This window comes from Aotus nancymaae, unplaced genomic scaffold (assembly GCF_030222135.1).
Source record: "Aotus nancymaae isolate 86718 unplaced genomic scaffold, 86718_ANA_hifiasm-v0.15.2.pri h1tg000025l, whole genome shotgun sequence".
Taxonomy (NCBI): Eukaryota; Metazoa; Chordata; class Mammalia; order Primates; family Aotidae; genus Aotus; species Aotus nancymaae.
In genome coordinates this window covers 35363079-35380626 of record NW_026988438.1, presented here as the reverse complement: position 1 = coordinate 35380626, position 17548 = coordinate 35363079, and the positions used below count along the sequence as shown (strand labels likewise).

The 17548-nt window shown below is 41.7% G+C and overlaps 1 protein-coding gene across 8 annotated transcripts in view; it reads right to left on the bottom strand.

Annotated features, from left to right (window-relative positions):
• The window catches only part of OSBPL3 (oxysterol binding protein like 3), a 194066-nt gene that overhangs the window by 25157 nt on the left and 151361 nt on the right, over positions 1 to 17548 (bottom strand). For all 8 annotated transcript variants that reach the window (XM_064380535.1, XM_064380534.1, XM_064380533.1 and 5 more), the window contains 3 exons: positions 16054 to 16147; positions 9736 to 9986; positions 5997 to 6134 (listed from right to left, as the gene is read on the bottom strand). In XM_064380535.1, the coding sequence (XP_064236605.1) occupies positions 5997 to 6134; positions 9736 to 9986; positions 16054 to 16147 (483 nt within the window). The remainder of the gene's footprint in view (positions 1 to 5996; positions 6135 to 9735; positions 9987 to 16053; positions 16148 to 17548) is intronic.

The window sequence follows — 17548 nt, the reverse complement described above, 5'->3', positions numbered from 1 at the left end:
GGTGATAGGGGCAGGACTCTAATAATGGAAACCTGTGGGGCTGAGAGAAGTTCCGAAGTTAACCATGCAGGTAACTGAGAGAAGCACGTCCCACGCAGAGGACATAGCAAAGGCCAATGGCTGGAAAATGCTTGGTATGAAGTAGGAGAAGCAAGGCCAGCGTGGCAGAGATGAGTGAGGGGACGGGGAAAGTAGAAGTGTCTGAGGGCGGGGTTTTCGAGGGCTCTGTGGGCCATGGCCAGGACTGTGGATTTTATTCCAAGTGACTTGGGAAGTTGGTGGAGGGTTTAGAGCAGCTGCTGCTTCTGTTTTAAGCAGTCACTCTGGCTCCTGGATGAGGAATTAAGTGGCGCTGCTAACAGGAGACCAGTAGTGAGTCCTGCTGCAACAATCCCAATCACTGATTTTAGTGGCCTGAGCTAGGTGACCAGCACCAAATGGGAGAGAGAGTGAAAATGGCCAGCTGTGGAAGGAAGGCTTCTGAAGGGAGACCCCAGGATTTGCTAATGAGAGGATGTGAATTATGAGAGAAAAGAGCTAGTAAGGATGATGCCAAGAAATCTGGCCTGATTTTGGGGAGAATGCAGATGCCAATTATTTTCTCTTCTCCTATGTTCAGAGTGAATCATCTCATAAACACATGGCTTCTTGCAAAAAATAAAAAATAAAAAACAAAAACACATTAAGTGCTGACTTGACCTAGAAATGACTGGGATTATTGCAGGAGGACTCACTACTGGTCTCCTGTTTCCAGAGCCAGAACTGTAGAAAACCCCAAAGCAATGGTTTAGTTGTCTTACATTTGATTTACTGCTGGTTTTATTTGAATGGCTTGAATTTACCTTTTGATAGTGTCTTTAAGATGCTATTTACTTATTTAATCAGTAATAAATAACTTTGCTTACTAGTAGATATAAGGACTATTCAGAGAGGTGACATGAGTGTGCAAGGAGGAAGTGATGGGTGTGGCATGTATAAGTCTGTCTAAGAATGTATGTACTCAGAGTCCTCTAGTAACAAACAGAAAAGGAAGAAGGGCTGAGCCTACAGAGAAAAGGAAAATGTCTTCATTTCAATCTCTTACATTTTAGTAACTTTTAATAACTGCACTCAGCTTTTCTGACACCCTCAAGAGTACGTGGGGGGTGGGTAAACGATTAAAATGACTTGAACAATGATCTGGACAACTAAAGTTTCATGTAATTAGGAAAAGCTACTTTTAGACTATAGCTTAATTGCATATCCTTTCAACACCAAACCTTTCCCAAAGGTATGAAAAAAGGAACGTAGCCAACCGAAATGAGTTTTCTGATCCATCTATTCCCTTGATTCAGCTCAAAACCAGTGTGTTAGCTCTGCCAGGCAGCAGGAGGGAGCAGCAAGCAGGGAATCACCTGCCAGAGGATACTCAGTCTCTGACCAGTAAGGAAAGAAGGGAGGTCCTTTCTCTCTGAATTCCTCCTTTTGTGGGTTTATTTAGAAAGCCAAGGCTGAATCAGATTTTTCGGCACAAAGGAAACCTCTGAGAAGGTGGAGTAGCCAGAGGGTCAGAACCTAGGTAAGGAATGTCTATGATTCACTCCTGATAGTTCCTCTTTCCAAAGGCCACACCCCAGCCTACCATGGAAGCTGAGAACAAAGTCCTCTGTGAGTCTGGAGAGATTTTGCCTGGCAAACAGCATACACAAAGGGCTGCTTTCACGTCCACCACAGACTCCAGTAGCTCTGAGTCCATACAAGAGATCCCACAAAGGGTGAGGGAAAAAGGATGCAGGGAGGGAAACAGAGGGGCTGGGTTCTAGCATTTGCTGAGGGACACTGGGAAGCTCAGCTCCTCTAGGCCTCCGTTTCCTCACCCGGAACTGATCCCTGCCTCACCTTCCACAGAGGGCTTGTTTTGGAGATCAAGCAAGATCATGAATGCACAGAGCACTCCACAAACCTAATACTTGTAATAAGAAAAATTTTTAACAAGAAATGCTTTCCCTGGTTTCTGACCACATGAGTCATTTCAATGTTGTGGTTTGGGGGTTTTTAGACAAGAAACAATACAGACAGGCAAGCTTCGACGGAGTCGAGCTCTCAAGCAGCAATGACTTCCACTTGCCTGGCCACTCACTACCTCGAACATCCACATACCCAACAAATCCACAAGGCAACAAAATCAAGGGGCTTGGTGGACAGAGACAGCCATCGCTTTCCAAATCAGACTGTTGTCTAGAAAACTCACAAGAAAAGCCAAGTTGTTCCTTGCCAAGTCCTTAAGCTTAGAGATATAATTTCTATCAACATTCTCCTTAGAAAAAAAATTCCACCCAAAAATATTACTTCGGGGTCCTTGCTCAGTTCATTATATTAGTCATTCAGAAACCTGTACTCACTGTAGAGAGGCACAGAAAACAAACCTCTAAGCCATGAGAGCTGAAGTATATCAACGACACATAATGGACAAGGGCAGAGTCATGCTGTCTCCATCAAGGTAGACGGTCTCCTGAGCTGGAAGCAGAAAAAGCCATACCAGGTACCAGCAGGAACAGAAAATATGCTCTGGCACTCTCTTCAGATGTGTTAAATTAGAATAGATAAGGTCGGGAGAGGCAAAAGAGGGGCACTGTATTGATAGACTTCTGCTGGCCAGGGAAAGGAAGGCCCTGGCCTGACACCCCTCCCACTCCTAGGGCAGAGGGCTGCTTGGCATACTGAATCACACAGCTGCATCTTCACACTGTACACTCACTTAGGATTCTCATTTGGCTTCCAGGTAATCTGTCTATGAGAAAATCATACCTAGTCACAATGGACAATGCTTTCTGATCCCCATAGTACGTCTATTTTTCACAGTCAATGCATATATTAGCATTCTAGTTTATACATCAGTCTCTTGTAAGCTTCGTTATTGTGAATCTATCCCTGAGAGACTCATCCATTCTTATTTAATAGGTATATTAAAATAACCAACTATCTGTGGCCATATCAGGCTAAATTACAGACAGGACTGGTGGTGTGACCATGGTGAAGGCAGGTGTGAGAACTCCTGGCTGCCTGATAGTTATTTTCTGTCAGAGACTCACCGGCAACCTTAAGTCCCCTTAAAACCACTTGTTCTGGAAGAGGAGATATAGCATATCTTATTTGAACATAACAAAGTATATATTATAATGGATACATGCCTTTCCAGTTTTCTCTCATCAAAGTCATTCCTGAGGCTCCTCTCTGCCTTGTCAACACTCCTCTTACTATTCTTTTTCTTCTTTTTTGAAACAGAGTCTCGTTCTGTTGCCCTACCTGGAGTGCAGTGGTGTGATCTCAGCTCACTGCAGCCTCTGCCTCCTGGGTTCAAGTGATTCTCCTGCCTCAGCCTCCTGAGTATATAAGCACTGGGATTACAGGCACGCAACACCACACCTGGCTAAGTTTTTCTATTCTTAGTAGAGATGGGGTTTTACCATGTTGGTCAGGCTTGTCTTGAACTCTTGACTTCAAGTGATTCACCCACCTTGGCCTCCCAAACTTACTATTCTTAATATTTTATATTAAAAGGCATTGTAGGCCAGGCATGGTAGCTCACTGTAGGCCAGGCATGTAATCCCAGCACTTTGGGAGGCCAAGGTTGGGGGATCACCTGAGGTCAGGAGTTTGAGACCAGCCTGGCCAACGTGGTAAAACCCCATTCATCTCTATTAAAAATACAAAACTTACTGGGTATGGTGGTACAAGTCTTTAGTCCCAGCTCCTCAGGAGGCTGAGGTGGGAGGATCACTTGAATCTGGGAGGCAGAGATTACAGTAAGCCAAGATCATGCCACTGCACTCCAGCCTGGGTGACAGAGTGAGACTCTGTCTCAAAAAAACAAACAAAAAGCCACTGTAGAAGTTCCCACTAAATAATAAGAGCAATAGCCATTTGCTGAATATTTCCATCAATATGTTATTTTGTTTAAGCCTTACTAAACCTACTAGTCAAAAATTATCATTCCTAATTTATAGATTTTTTTAAAAAAAGCAAGGGAGGCTCAGAAAGTTGAAGGAGGTTAAATAAGGTCACACATGGAGCAAACTGTGGAGTCAAGATTGGAAGCAGGCAGGTCTGCACATCCTACACCCAGTGCGTCCTAAACTACTAACAATAACCAGTTCTCTTTCTTGCTTATTTCATGGAACTAAATGCTAAGTTATGTAACCCTCTTTCTGTCTTTGTGCATATGTGCCCCGGAGCTCTGATTTCTCCCCTGTGCCACCATGGGAAATACACAAACAGACCTTAAATTTGGCCCCGTCCCACCAGGGCTCAGAGGACTGAAGCTCAACTTTACACAGCTCACGTTACTATTCTTTCCTTACAGCTATTCATCCTGTCCCGATTGTCTGCTGTAGTTTGGGGCTATTTTTGGCCTTTATTTTTTCACAAGAGTGCATATGATACCATGGAAACCAAATTATATTTTCATTTATTCTCATTCTATTTTAGGTTCGGTATTTAAATAACCCGGATGAATTCTGAATCAGACAGATTATCGTATCCTCTTTAACTACTGATTTAACCCCCTACCTCCCCAGCAGCAACCCGTGTTTAATTTCTTGTTTTAGCTTCTAACTGGCAAGCTACTGACAGTGTGCTTTGGGTTACTGTATATTCAATTTCCTTTGGGTTCCAGAGAACACTGCTTATCATTTACAGTGAAGATAAGCACTATCATCATAAGTTTCTCAGCCAACCCACGCTTCCCTTCCTTTCCCCGTAGTGCAAATCCATTGATAAAGAGAGCAGCAAGATAAAGGAGTATTTTAGCAATCCACCCCCCTTTCTCCTCAGTTCTCTAAGAACTAGGGGGTGAGAAGCGTATAGAAGCAATGATGTTTAATGTTCCTAGGCTGACATTTAAGGATATACAGAGAGTGAATGTGTTTGATTGCTACCTTAACAAGGTGGGAGAAGGGTTTATTTTATTTTTTAAATTTGTTATAATTTTAATAAAATTTCTTTCTGCATATTTTAGTAAGAGAAGTTTTTTTTTAAATTTCAATATGTATACATTCTATCTTAAGTAAATAATTCCCTATTGACAAGTATTTCAGATGTTCCCAACACCCCACCATTACAAGCTATGCTGGCATGCAGCAGTAACGACAGCAAACACTCATATAACCTGTCTCTTCATGTCTCAGATGCTGCTCCAAGTGCTTTGCAGACAGTGTCTCACTGAATCATCACAAAACCATATGAGGTACATACAACTGTCATCATCTCCACTCTCAGGAGGAAACTAAAGCACAGAGAAGCTCTGTGATTTGTCCTAGGTTATAAAGCGAGTAAGAGGTGGAACTGAGATAGGATGGAACCTAGGCTGTCTGATGCCTGAGTATGCCTCTACGCTACTTCTGTGGCAAGAGTCTGATGGAGCCTTAGGCTGCATGATTACAGGGCTGCACATCCATTACATGAGGGCAGGGACTCCTGTCCGGACCCCTCACCCCCACCCTACTGCAGTATCCTAGCACCTGGAACAGCGGCAGGCACATGGTATACATTCTAGAAATAATGTGTTGATGTGAATGAATAAATACATGAACGAATGATTCCTCTCAAATCAAAGTTGAGAATAACACATTTATCTAGTGCTATCCATTCTGCTGGGGGCATTTTGCTCTGGAATGATGATGTCAGTGTGTTAAGGAGCATGTGTTAAATCTCTAAATTGAAGTTTGGGCCAACGTTTGTCCCTTCAAAATTCCTTTTGCTAACGATTTTAAAGAGAAAGGACACTGGCAATGCATGTGGCCAAGCAAGTGTGCAGAATTACTGGTACCTTTAAACCCCTAGGTGGTGGCTTGGCTTCAGTGGAAGGGAAATCGATCCTTCCCTTCATGTTTAAAAGCACTGTAATTATCTCGGTTGCTTTGAAGCTAGTAAAAGGTGGAAAATAAATATTTCAGAAGCACATTTAATAGGAGACAAAAACAACCCCTCCCAACAAACAAAAAAAGGTGTACATCTACCTGTTCTGAAAAAAACTGGAAGCCCTTGTCCTCCCGAATACATTCGTACGTTTCTCCCAGAACTGGATTAAATGGCTTGCTCCCAGCTCGGTAGTAGCTAGACGCATACGCTGATATGGCAAAGGCTGCCACATACACCTAAGTACAAGAAGGAAAGAACTTTGTCATTTCTGTGTCACCAAGAGCTTTACTGTCCACAAAGAACTAAACAAAATAAAACCTCTATGATTTTCTTTCAGAAAGCCAAAGATCTGTCTTTGTTTAATTAAAAATAGGTTTAAAATTATAGGTTTAAATAACATTTGTTTAGGTCCCAAAACAAATTAACCCAATGTTTTAAAGCTGTCCATTTATCTTAATGCCTAAAAGTTGGGAGATGCTATCAAGATGGTGACATTTCCAAAATGGAATACACCGTTTTTGGAAACTGTTAAGCTGAGTCTAGTACTTTTAAGCCTGACATTATCTGAGGATCCTGATACAGTGCTAAGGCTTTAAGGGGAGTGGGAAAAGAGTATTTAAAAAGGAGTATCAAAAAATCCCTCCAAAACTCAGGAATAAACATCATAAATTTAACCATTCAAAATGTCGTATTATAGAAACCAAAACATTCATTCTGACCAAAGAAAATCCGTGAGTCATTTCCTAAGCCTGGGAAACCTGCCACAGGATACAGTGACTTTAAAGTTCTGCTTTTCTGGGAAGAAAAATGAAACATTAAAAAATAATAATAAAAATAGAGGAAGGAAGAAAAACTTTATATGAACACAAAGTGAGCAAACTCTCTGGGAGCCCTCCCTGTGAGGTCTTGGCGTCTTTAGCAGCTCACCGTCAGGGCACCAAAGAGGCACGCACATTACCTTCTTTGTCTTTTTTTCCATGTGTGTGAAACAGTTAAGCTTAAGCAGTGATGGCAAATTTTCCTTTCTAATGTTGGGTAGTAACAATCTCAAGATTTCTTCCCAGCACATTTTATGCAGTTTCTTACACTGAGGATGAGCTGAGTGCCCTTCATAAATGCTCACTAATCACATAGCCTTCCTTTTTAACCTTCTGCTAAATTTTTGGTGTTGCCTGTAACAGGGCCCACCTCACCACCTCACGCTATAGAATTCTCTAGAGAAGCTGAATGGCTTATAAAAATCAGCTATACTTGGCTGGGTGCAGGGGCTCATGCCTGTAATCCCAGCACTTTGGGAGACCAAGGCAGGCAGATTGCTTGAGCCCAGGAGTTCAAGACCAGCCAGGGCAACATGGCGAAACCTCTTCTCTACAAAAAAAAAACCACAAAAAACATAGCTGGGTGTGGTAGCACATGCTTGTGGTCTCAACTACTTGGGAAGTGGGAAGTGAGAGAACTGATTGAGCCCAGGAGGTCGAGGCTGCAGTGAGCCGTGATTGCACCACTGCACTCCAGCCTGGGTGACAGAGCAAGACCCTGTCTCAAAAAAAAAAAAAGAAGAAGAAGAAGAAGAAGAAGAAATCAACTACACTCAAGTCAGTCCTACTTGTGACTGACTGTGTTCTTGAAACCGGCATGTCTGTTCCTCTCCCTGCTTCCCCACGTTGGTGACCTGTGAAACAGTACAGACACACTGTGTATGGAACACTGAATTAACCCTGAATCACCTTCACCATGTAAAATATAACACAACCAGTGAAAGAACCTAGTGCCATTCATGATACTGTGGGGAAGAGAGAGCGAGGGAGAGGCAGAAGGAAGCACTCTCCCTGTGGGTTGGTGGCATGAGGGAAAGTCCAGGCAGGGGCATAAGTAGACCTGCAGGACAGTAAACAAAACCCATGAGATAACACTCCTGCTTAGTGGTTATGCTGGGGATGAGAAGCCTCTCCTCAAACCTCTGCTCAAGGTCAATTACCACAATCAATCGGCTGAATATCCTAAGGGTCTCTAAATTGCCACAGCAAGAAACATCTTTAAGAAACTTTCATCCTCAAAGCCAATCATTTCCTTTAAAGATAAGAACTATCCACAAAAGCTGACTTTTATAACACTTGCCTTAGAAGCTATTTTTTTTTCTTTTTTGAGACAGAGTCTTGATCTGTCACCAGGCTGGTGTGCAGTGGTGTGATCTCGGCTCACTGCAACCCCCATCTCCCAGGTTCCAGTGATTCTCCTGCCTCAGTCTTCCAAGTAGCTGGGACTACAGGCGCGCGCCACCATGCCCAGCTAATTTTTGTATTTTTAGTAGAGACAGGGTTTCACCATGTTGGCCAGGATGATCTCGATCTCTTGATCTCGTGATCCACCTGTCTTGGCCTCCCAAAGTGCTGGGATTACAGGTATGAGCCACCGCGCTCTGCCAACACTTGCCTTAAAAGCTATTTCTAGAAGCTTTGCCTTCCTTTTATTCAGCAAAAATTATCTGGGGAAAAGTAACAAAGAAGAGTGTAAAAAATACAGCTTGTTTTTGTCTCCTACCCTGATTATCAGTAACAAGAAAGAAAGTCTCTTGGGCCAGGTACAATGACTCATGCCTGTAATCTCAGCACTTTGGAAGGCCAGGGCAGGAGGGTTACTTGAGCCTAGGAGTTTGAGGTTGCAGTGGGGTAGGACTGCACCACTGTACTCCAGCCTGGGTGACAAAGACCCTGACTCAAAAAAAGAGAAAGTCTCTTTGATGGGGAGGGCCTGGAGACTGGGCAGAATGACAATGGGATATCCCTCTCAGCCAACAGTTAAGATTTCCCCTTAATCTTCAAATCATGGAAGTAATGATGTTTTAATGAGCACTAAAACTGTAGAATGCTTAAAATGTAGAAAAGAATAGCATCCTCTATTAATGGGGGGTGTTAGCAAGGCTAGGTCTGTGAAGCCGAGGGGGCATTCCAATTCCAATGTAGCTAACTGGCAAGTGTCCAGGAGAGAGACTCTGCATTTGGGGGACACTAATGTCCCAGCATCCCATAGAGACCATGACCTTACTGCTCTAAGGTCACTGAATATGAGGAAGAAAAAGAGGTACAGACACCCCATGTTCAGGAACAAAGTCAGTCACAGTCATAGAGAGGGCTGATCTGCCCAGAGTCTTGCCCTTTGAGTAGCCCCTTCCCAATCTCCCTAGCCATGAGACGGGAAAGATGAGAAATACTTGGAAGCCCTTTTAAAAGCCAGCACACTGTGATTGGAGTTGATGCCAAGTAGAGAAGAGAAGGAGGGTTTTTCTAAGATTTTTTTAAGTACTCTATAAAATAAGAGGGAGAAAGAAAAAAAGAATATTTCTGAAGTGAAAACCTCTTCTTGTGAACTCTATTTTCCAAAAACCTAGGAGCTGATAGGACAATTCCAGAAACAAACAAAAACATTCTCAGGGGAAATATACCCTGGATGAGAAAAACAGCTCGAGAAATTAAATTCTGTCCTGCCAGGGTAGTAAAAATAAACACGCAGACAGCCCTAAAGACATGTTTTCCAGCCAGGCACATCAGAACAATCAGACAGAAGGCTTCTGGAGAAAGAGGAAGAACAAACCCACCGAAGAGAACTACCCCAGGCACCGAGTACCACAGAAGCACCCAACCCTGCCTCCAAATCCTGACAAGGTGACTGGAAACAGGCAGGCGGAGGAAGCCAGACAGCTCTGAGGGATGAACCTATCTACGGAGCAATGAAAATGAAACCGGAGGGAACAGGGCTGTCTCTCTGATGGGCCCCGTGACTGGCCTCGTGGCTCAGGGACAGAGGCTGGACACTGACACAGGAAGGCTGAGTCCTCACCATCCTTTCCAGGGGGCTGGGAATCTGTGCAGCCTTGTCCAGGAGCTCGCTGTACTCCAGCTCCTCGCAGAGCCTCTGCAGCGTGTTGAGAGGCTCGTTCAGCTCCACGGGCATAGCCACCTTGGACAGGTCCTTCCCGATGTTGTTCCTCAGGATGTTCCACAGGCTGATGTTACTGCTGCCCGGGCAGGGTGCTGGCAGGCACGTTCTTCTCTGGGACTTTGCTTCTCCACCACTTTCAAGAGCAGGCCCTGAGAGGGAAAGAGGCCTGGTTGTCTCTATAAAGCTTTTCATTTTATTCTATTATTTTTAATCCATGAATAAAACCTTACCTAGCAAGTACTCTATGTTACTATTAAACTCAGTTGTCCAGAGTATGACTGGAAGTTAGAAAATCAGCAAAAGAATTCTGAGCAATTAAATACCAAAAATTGCACACACTTAAACCCGTCGACTTTATTCACAGGAAAGACCTTGAGTTGTTTCTCAAAACCTAGTTCCTTGTAGCTCATACACGTTTACAATAAAACTGGAAATTGGATTTTTATGCCTACAGTTGCTTTTTGTTTATAACAACTTATAAACTTAAAAAAAATCACTTTAAATTCTGGTAAAAACAATTGTGTTGAGTACAGGAAAATTATAAAGGAAATAATGGTCATTTCATTGCTCCATCACCCCAAAATAGCAGCCATTTATATATTAGGGTATCTTCATTTTGTGTTTTCTCCGTCTGGGTTGTTCATACTGTATGCATATTTTATATTCTGCTTGTTCAGCTAACAGAATGTTTTTCCATGTTACTTAAAATTTTTCTAAAACATCAGTTTTTGCTCAATATCACTAATTATTAGAGAAATACAAATCAAAACCACAATGAGATATCATCTCATACCAGTCAAAATGGCAATTATTAAAAAGTCAAAAAATAACATGCTGGTGAGGTTGCAGAAAAAGGCAACACTTATATGCTGTTGGTGGGAAAGTAAATTAGCTCAGCCATTGGGGAAAGCAGTTTGGTGATTTCTCAAAGATCTTAAAACAGAGCTGCCATTCAACTCAGCCATTCCATTATTGACTATAGATCCAAAGGAATATATTTTGTTCTACTGTAAAGACACATGCACATGTATGTTCATCACAGTACTATTCCCAATCGCAAAGACATGGAATCAGTTTAAATGCCTATCCACAGTAGACTAGATCAAGAAAATGCGGTACATATACACCATGGAATACTGTGCAGGCATAAAAAAGAATAGGATCATATCCTTTGCAGCAACATAGATGGAGCTGGAGGCCGTTTATCCTCAGCAAACTAACATAGGAAGAGAAAACCACAGTGCATGTTCTCACTTATAAAGGGGTGCTAAACATTGGGTTCACATGAACATAAAAAGGGAATGAAAGACACCAGGGCCTACTGCAATGTGGAGGTAGGCAGAGGATGAGGATCAAAAACTTACCTATTTGGGTGCTATGCTTATTACCTTGATGATGAAATAATCTGTACAGTAAACTACTGTGACATGCAATTTACCTGTATAACAAACCTGTGCATGTACCCCTGAACCTAAGAGTTTTTTTAAAAATCATTTTTAGGAGGCTGAGGCAGGAGAATTGCCTGAATCCAGGAGGCGGAGGTTGCGGTGAGCCGAGATCGCGCCATTGCACTCCAGCCTGGGTATCAAGAGCGAAACTCCGCCTCAAAAAAAAAAAAAAAAAAAAAAAAAAAATCATTTTTAATGACCGTAAAACTATTTTTTGCCTGTATCTTTATTTTCTTAGGCTACAGAGAAGTGGGATTACTATGTCAACAACCATGAATGTTGTTACACTTTTGATTCACATGATCGACTGCTTTTCAAAAAGGCTGTCCCAACTTCCCCATTTATCAGCCACAGATATGAGCATCCATCTCCTGAGGCCTCTTCGGGCTTGTCATTTTTCATTTTTAATGTCTGTCAAATTGTCAGGTGGATAGTACAATCTCCTTGTTTTAGCTTACATTTTAAACATTTCCTATGCAGTTTGGAGTGCTTTCATGAGTACTTTACTGAATTGTCTGCCTTCCTATGTGTGTATTAAGACCATACTCTTTTGTTTCTATATTTGTTTTACAGTTTAATCCCCATTTGGCATTTACCCTTAAATTTGGTTCATGGAGTATTTTGATGAATGAAACACATTTTAGGTATGTCAATCTATCAATCTTTTCCTTCATTTTATGCTCTGAAATTCCTATCCCGCATTGTGTCTGTTTTCAAATGAAATCTCTTGTATTTTACCAACATACTTTATTGATATATATTCATTAAACATACATATATATAACATTTACTTATTATAAAGCCAATCACTGAATAAAGAGGCTGCTCTGATGAACAGAAACATAAGAAAACAGGCTCACACTGTGAGTCTCATATTAATCTAATCATCCAATTAACTTTTGAATTTGTTTTGATTTTTTAAAATTAAATTTAATTTTTTTTTGAGACAAGAGTCTTGGTCTGTTTCCCATGCTGGAGTACAGTGGCACAATCTCAGCTCACTGCAACCTCCGCCTCAATGGCTCAAGCAATCCTTCTGCCTCAGCCTCCCAAGTAGCTGTGACCACAGATGCACACCACCATGCCTAGCTAACTCTTTTGTATTTTTGTAGAGATGGCATTTTACTATGTTGCCAAGGCTGATCTCAAACTCCTCAGCTCAAGCAATCAGCCCACCTCAGCCTCTCAAAGTCCTGGGATTACAGGTGTGAGCTACCATGTCCAGCCTATTTTAGTTGCTTAATATGGGTAAATACAACATAGGTAAATAGCTGCAAATGGCAGTTTTAAAATTAATTAATTATTGAGATAGGGTCTTTCTCAATAGGGTCACTCAGGCTGGAGTGCAGTGGTGTGATCATAGCTCACTGTAACCTTGAACTCCTGGGCCTAAACAATCCTCCCACCTCAGTCTCCTGAGTAGCTCATACTACAGACGTGCTACACCACGCCTGGCTAGTTTTTGTATCTTTTTTTAGAGATAGAGTCTTGCTGTGTTGCCCAGGCTAGTCCCAAACTCCTCACCCAAAGCAATCCTTCTGCCTCAGCCTCCAAAAGTGTTGGAGTTATAGGTGTGAGCCGCTGCGCCTTGCCTGCACTCATTTTTGAAAACAGCTTTCCATGTAGTCTCAAAAAATGTTCAATTACGCTGATCTAAGTTTTGAAAGAGTGCTACTCCATCGCCATCATCACCACCAACACTACTAACAGCTAATACATATCTTGCATTTTACTCTGTGACAGGCAGTCTTCTAAGCATTTTACATGCATTATTCCCACTTATCCTTTGTAACTATCACTTGTGGTAAACAGTATTATTATCCTGATTTCACAGATGAAGAAAATAAGGCACAGAGAAGGTAAGCATCTGGTCCTAGAACACACAACCACTGAGCAGTAGAGTTGGGGCTAGCCAAGGAAGTCCGGTCCCTTAATCCATGTTAGGCCCTAATATGTGCCCAGCAACATTTCTGGGAAGAAATTAATAGGAAACACTCTAAAAACCCCATGTTTACTATAAAATCAAAGAATAATAGTGTATCAAGACCCTGGTCCTCTCCTGTTGCCTAACATAGGCAAAACAATGCCATAAAATATAAACATTACTTCTGTATCCAATCTTTTCAGTAGAGTATTGATGCTTAGAAATACAATCTCCCCCCACCCCTGGGAATGTGTGTAAAGAACTGGAGGACCCACATTTCTAGTATTCAAATACTGACAAAGAAGAAAGTTGGGTTTTGCCCAGGGCTTATTCAAGGAAGGCAACGTAGGCCAGGCACGGTGGCTCATGCCTATAATCCCAGCAATTTTGGAGGCTGAGGCAACAGATTATTTGAGGCCAGGAGTTCAAGATCAGCCTGGCCAACATGGTGAAACTCTGTTTCTGTAAAAATACAAAGAATTAGCTGGGTATGGTAGCGCATGCCTGAATCCTAGCTACTCAGGAGGTTGAGGCATGAACCCGGGAGGCAGAGGTTGCAGTAAACTGAGATCGCACCACTGCACTTCAGCCTGGGCAACAGAGTAAGACTCTGTCTTCACACACACAGAAAGGCAATGTTAGTTGGCATTCTAGCAACATGGCTATGGAGTGAGACAGAACCAGCTCTAACCTCTAAGCTTTTCCTGGCTGGTGTCAACATAGCACAGCTGTGGTCTTATACTGTGTACCATGCCCTCTCTTCACCTTTCACCTCTGAACTCTCCATTCAGTCTGTGCTCCCTGTGGCTCCCTCTCTATAGTCTCAAAGAGATGGATGACTTCCACTTTGTCAATCCTCCTCATCTACAGTGGGTGCGCCACTTTAGTGTGTGTGCTGTTTGCCAAGGGAGTGATGTTTCTTCTTTTCTCTTTCAATTTGCCTCGTTTTTCTAGAAAAATAAGCAGCACAGAAACTTTCTCCAGTGTTTTTGACCTTCTTCTTCAAACCCACTGGTTCTCAGACTTTTCCATGAAGGGGTTCATCACCACAGAAACATTTCAAACAAAATACAGACCACTATGAACATCTCATTTGTAGCAGGTGTGATGCTGCAAGAATACTCTTCCAGAGCATGGTAAAATTACCACTTTCTTCCCCTATAGTGTGGTCCCCCAAAAGGTGGCTCTTTAGCATTCAGATAACAATTCATCAGTTCACACATAATATTGAGCTGAGAAACACTGAAATATCAAAAAGGTGCGTGACACGGTCCCTTTCTTCTGTATAGATATGAAAATAGGTGGTGGTTCGAGTATCCAATGCACAGTGCAGACAAACCTAGAGACGCCAAGGCATAATGCACACCGAGACTGATAAATGTTTGATGCCACAAGGACCCATGCAGAGAACTGTCCAGGTGGACAGATTCTTTTTAAGGGCACCTTCCTAGACAGGTCAATCTGCTTACTGAAGTCCTAAATCAGAGCTGTTTTGGAGGCTAGCCAGACACCCCAGATACTCCACAGTTCAAACTAGCATTATGAAATATCTTTCCTGCCCATCATTTCCCTTTTTGGGATCAACCAGTAATAAAGGGTCATCTTAGGAGATACCCTGAGGGGTCCGTCCTAGGAAGTAGCCATTTGTTACTTTCAAATGTGTTGTTTTGAAGCATCTGAAGCTAAATGACCACTTGGATCATATCTTTTATTACACAGCCCTATCACATTCCTAAATTATAAAAACCCCTAGATATCTAAGGACAAAAAGCCATATTCTAACATGTATGCAGAGAGAACATTAGACTGTAAAAGGGATATCTGGGCCAAGCACAGTGGCTCATGCCTGTAACCCCAGCACTTTGGGAGGCCAAGGTGGGTAGACCACTTGAGGTCAGGAGTTCGAGACCAGCCTGGGCAACATAGTGAAATCCAGTCTCCAACAAAAAATACAAAAATTAGTTGGATGTGGTGGTACGTGCCTGTATTCCCCAGCTATTCCTATTCCAGAGGCTGAGGCAGGAAAATTGCTTTAACCCGGGAGGCAGAGGTTGCAGTGAGCTGAGACTGTGGCACTGCACTCTAGCCTGGGCGACAGAGCAAGACTCCATCTCAAAAAACAAAACAAAACAAAAAGATATCTGTTAAATTTTTTATATTCGTATAATTGGCATACATTCACTTTATAAAAATAAAAATTTGCACAAGCAGACATTTATTTGAATTAACACATCTTTTACATGTGGGTGCTGTCTCCTCTCCTAGATTATAAAATCTTTGGGGGTGGTGTCCGTGTCTTAGTTTTCTTATACAGTACTTGCTAGAGTTCTTAGCTGTCTTACATAGTACTTGCTAGAGCTCTTTGCTTGTAGCAGGTCCTCTACACAGTCCACCCTTCAACAACACAGGTTTGAACTACCCGAGTCCACTTGTATGCAGGTTTTCTTCTGCCCCTGCTACCCTTGAGACAGCAAGACGAACCCCTTTTCTTCTTCCTCCTCCTCAGCCTACTCAACATGAAGATGACCAGGATGATGACTTTATGATTATCCCTTTAATGAATAGTAAGTATCTTTTCTGTTCCTAATGATTTTTTTAATAACATTTTCTTTCCTCTGGCTTACTTTATTGTAAGAATACAGTCTCAAATACACATAACACACAAAATATGTTAATAGACTATTCGTAGTTAAATCTTTGGGGAGTCAAAAGTTATACATGGATTTTCAGCTGTGTGGGGTGTCAATGCCCTGAACCCCCATATTGTTCAAGAGTCAACTATACAACTTATTAGTATTCTATGAAAACCCAAACTTTTCAGAGATTAGATAATGTAAATCTTACCCAAGGTCTGTCTCTCATTATCTAAATCATTACTGAGATTATCTAAGGAAAGATTATCACTTATGTCACTGACGTATGAGTCATCATCAGAAATCTATGGGAAAGAAGAAAGAACATTATTAGAGTTAGAATAAACAAGAGTCAGATTTTCACAAAACTCTTACTCCATATCATCAAACATGTTGAGACCCACACTACAAATACTATTGGGCATTGTTCTCATAAAGGTCCATATACCAATCTGCCAAGGAGGTGTTCAAAACAAGTATCTGTTCTTAAAATTCTTATACACTCTGAATTTGTTCTCACAAGGAAAACAGCAAGCAAGCTCAATACTATTATTATAAAGCTTCTTATTAATTCAGACTGCATTTTCAGAATTTATTAGTGTTTGAGTAGAAGGAGTTACAATTTGTCTTTGAGCTATTTGTGTAAAAAGTATCTTCTATGGGAATACATAAACAAGATGACTATGTTTATATTTAAGAAATAACATTATTAGTACATACTGACACAAAGCAATGTTAACTATGATAACTGCTATTCAGGAAAGTGTAATTTTTATGCATCAATTTAAGACAAATAATGCTATAAACCAATATTATAATAATCATATTATGATAAAAATAATTATATATTATAAATCAATATAGGTCAAATCCCATGACTAAAAAATGTATAGGATGCTAATTTCCCTCTCTGTAGTAGATATATTACATTATTAAGTAGGTAGAAGTAAAAATTATTAACCTGTACTTGAAGAGATGTATACCACTTTGAGAGACTGAGGCAGGTGGATTACTTGAGGCTAGGAGTTCAAGACCAGCCTGGCCAACATGGGGAAACTCGTCTCTACTAAAAATACAAAAATTGGCTGGGCATGGGGGTACACGCCTGTAACCCCAGCTACTTGGGAGGCTGAGGTGCAAGAATTGCTTGAACCTGGGAGGCAGAAGTTGCAGTTAGCAGAAATCACACCACTGGACTCTAGCCTGGGCAACAGAGCGAGACTTTTTCTCAAAAAAAAAAAAAAAAAAAAGAAAAAAAAAAGAAAAGAGGCCGGGCATGGTAGCTCATACCTGTAATCCCAGCACTTTGGGAGGCCGAGGCAGGAGGATCACCTGAGATCAGAAGTTTGAGACCAGCCTGGCCAACATGGTGAAACCCTGGTCTCTACTAAAAATACAAAAATAAACCGGACGCAGTGGCGTGTGCCTGTAGTCCTAGCTACTTGGGAGGCTGAGGCTGGAGAATCACTTGAACCTGGGAGGCAGAGGTTGCAGTGAGCTGAGATCACACTACTGTAATCCAGCCTGGGCAACAGAGTGAGACTCTGTTTCAAAAAAAAAAAAAAAAAGTCTAACAAATTTAAGAAAATCAAGTTATAGAAATGAGCAAAAATCCAATGCTCTCTACTTTTACTTTTTCTTCGAACATATAGTGTACTTTTGGGGTACATTTGTACTTTTGGGGTATGAGCTATGAGAGAACTCTC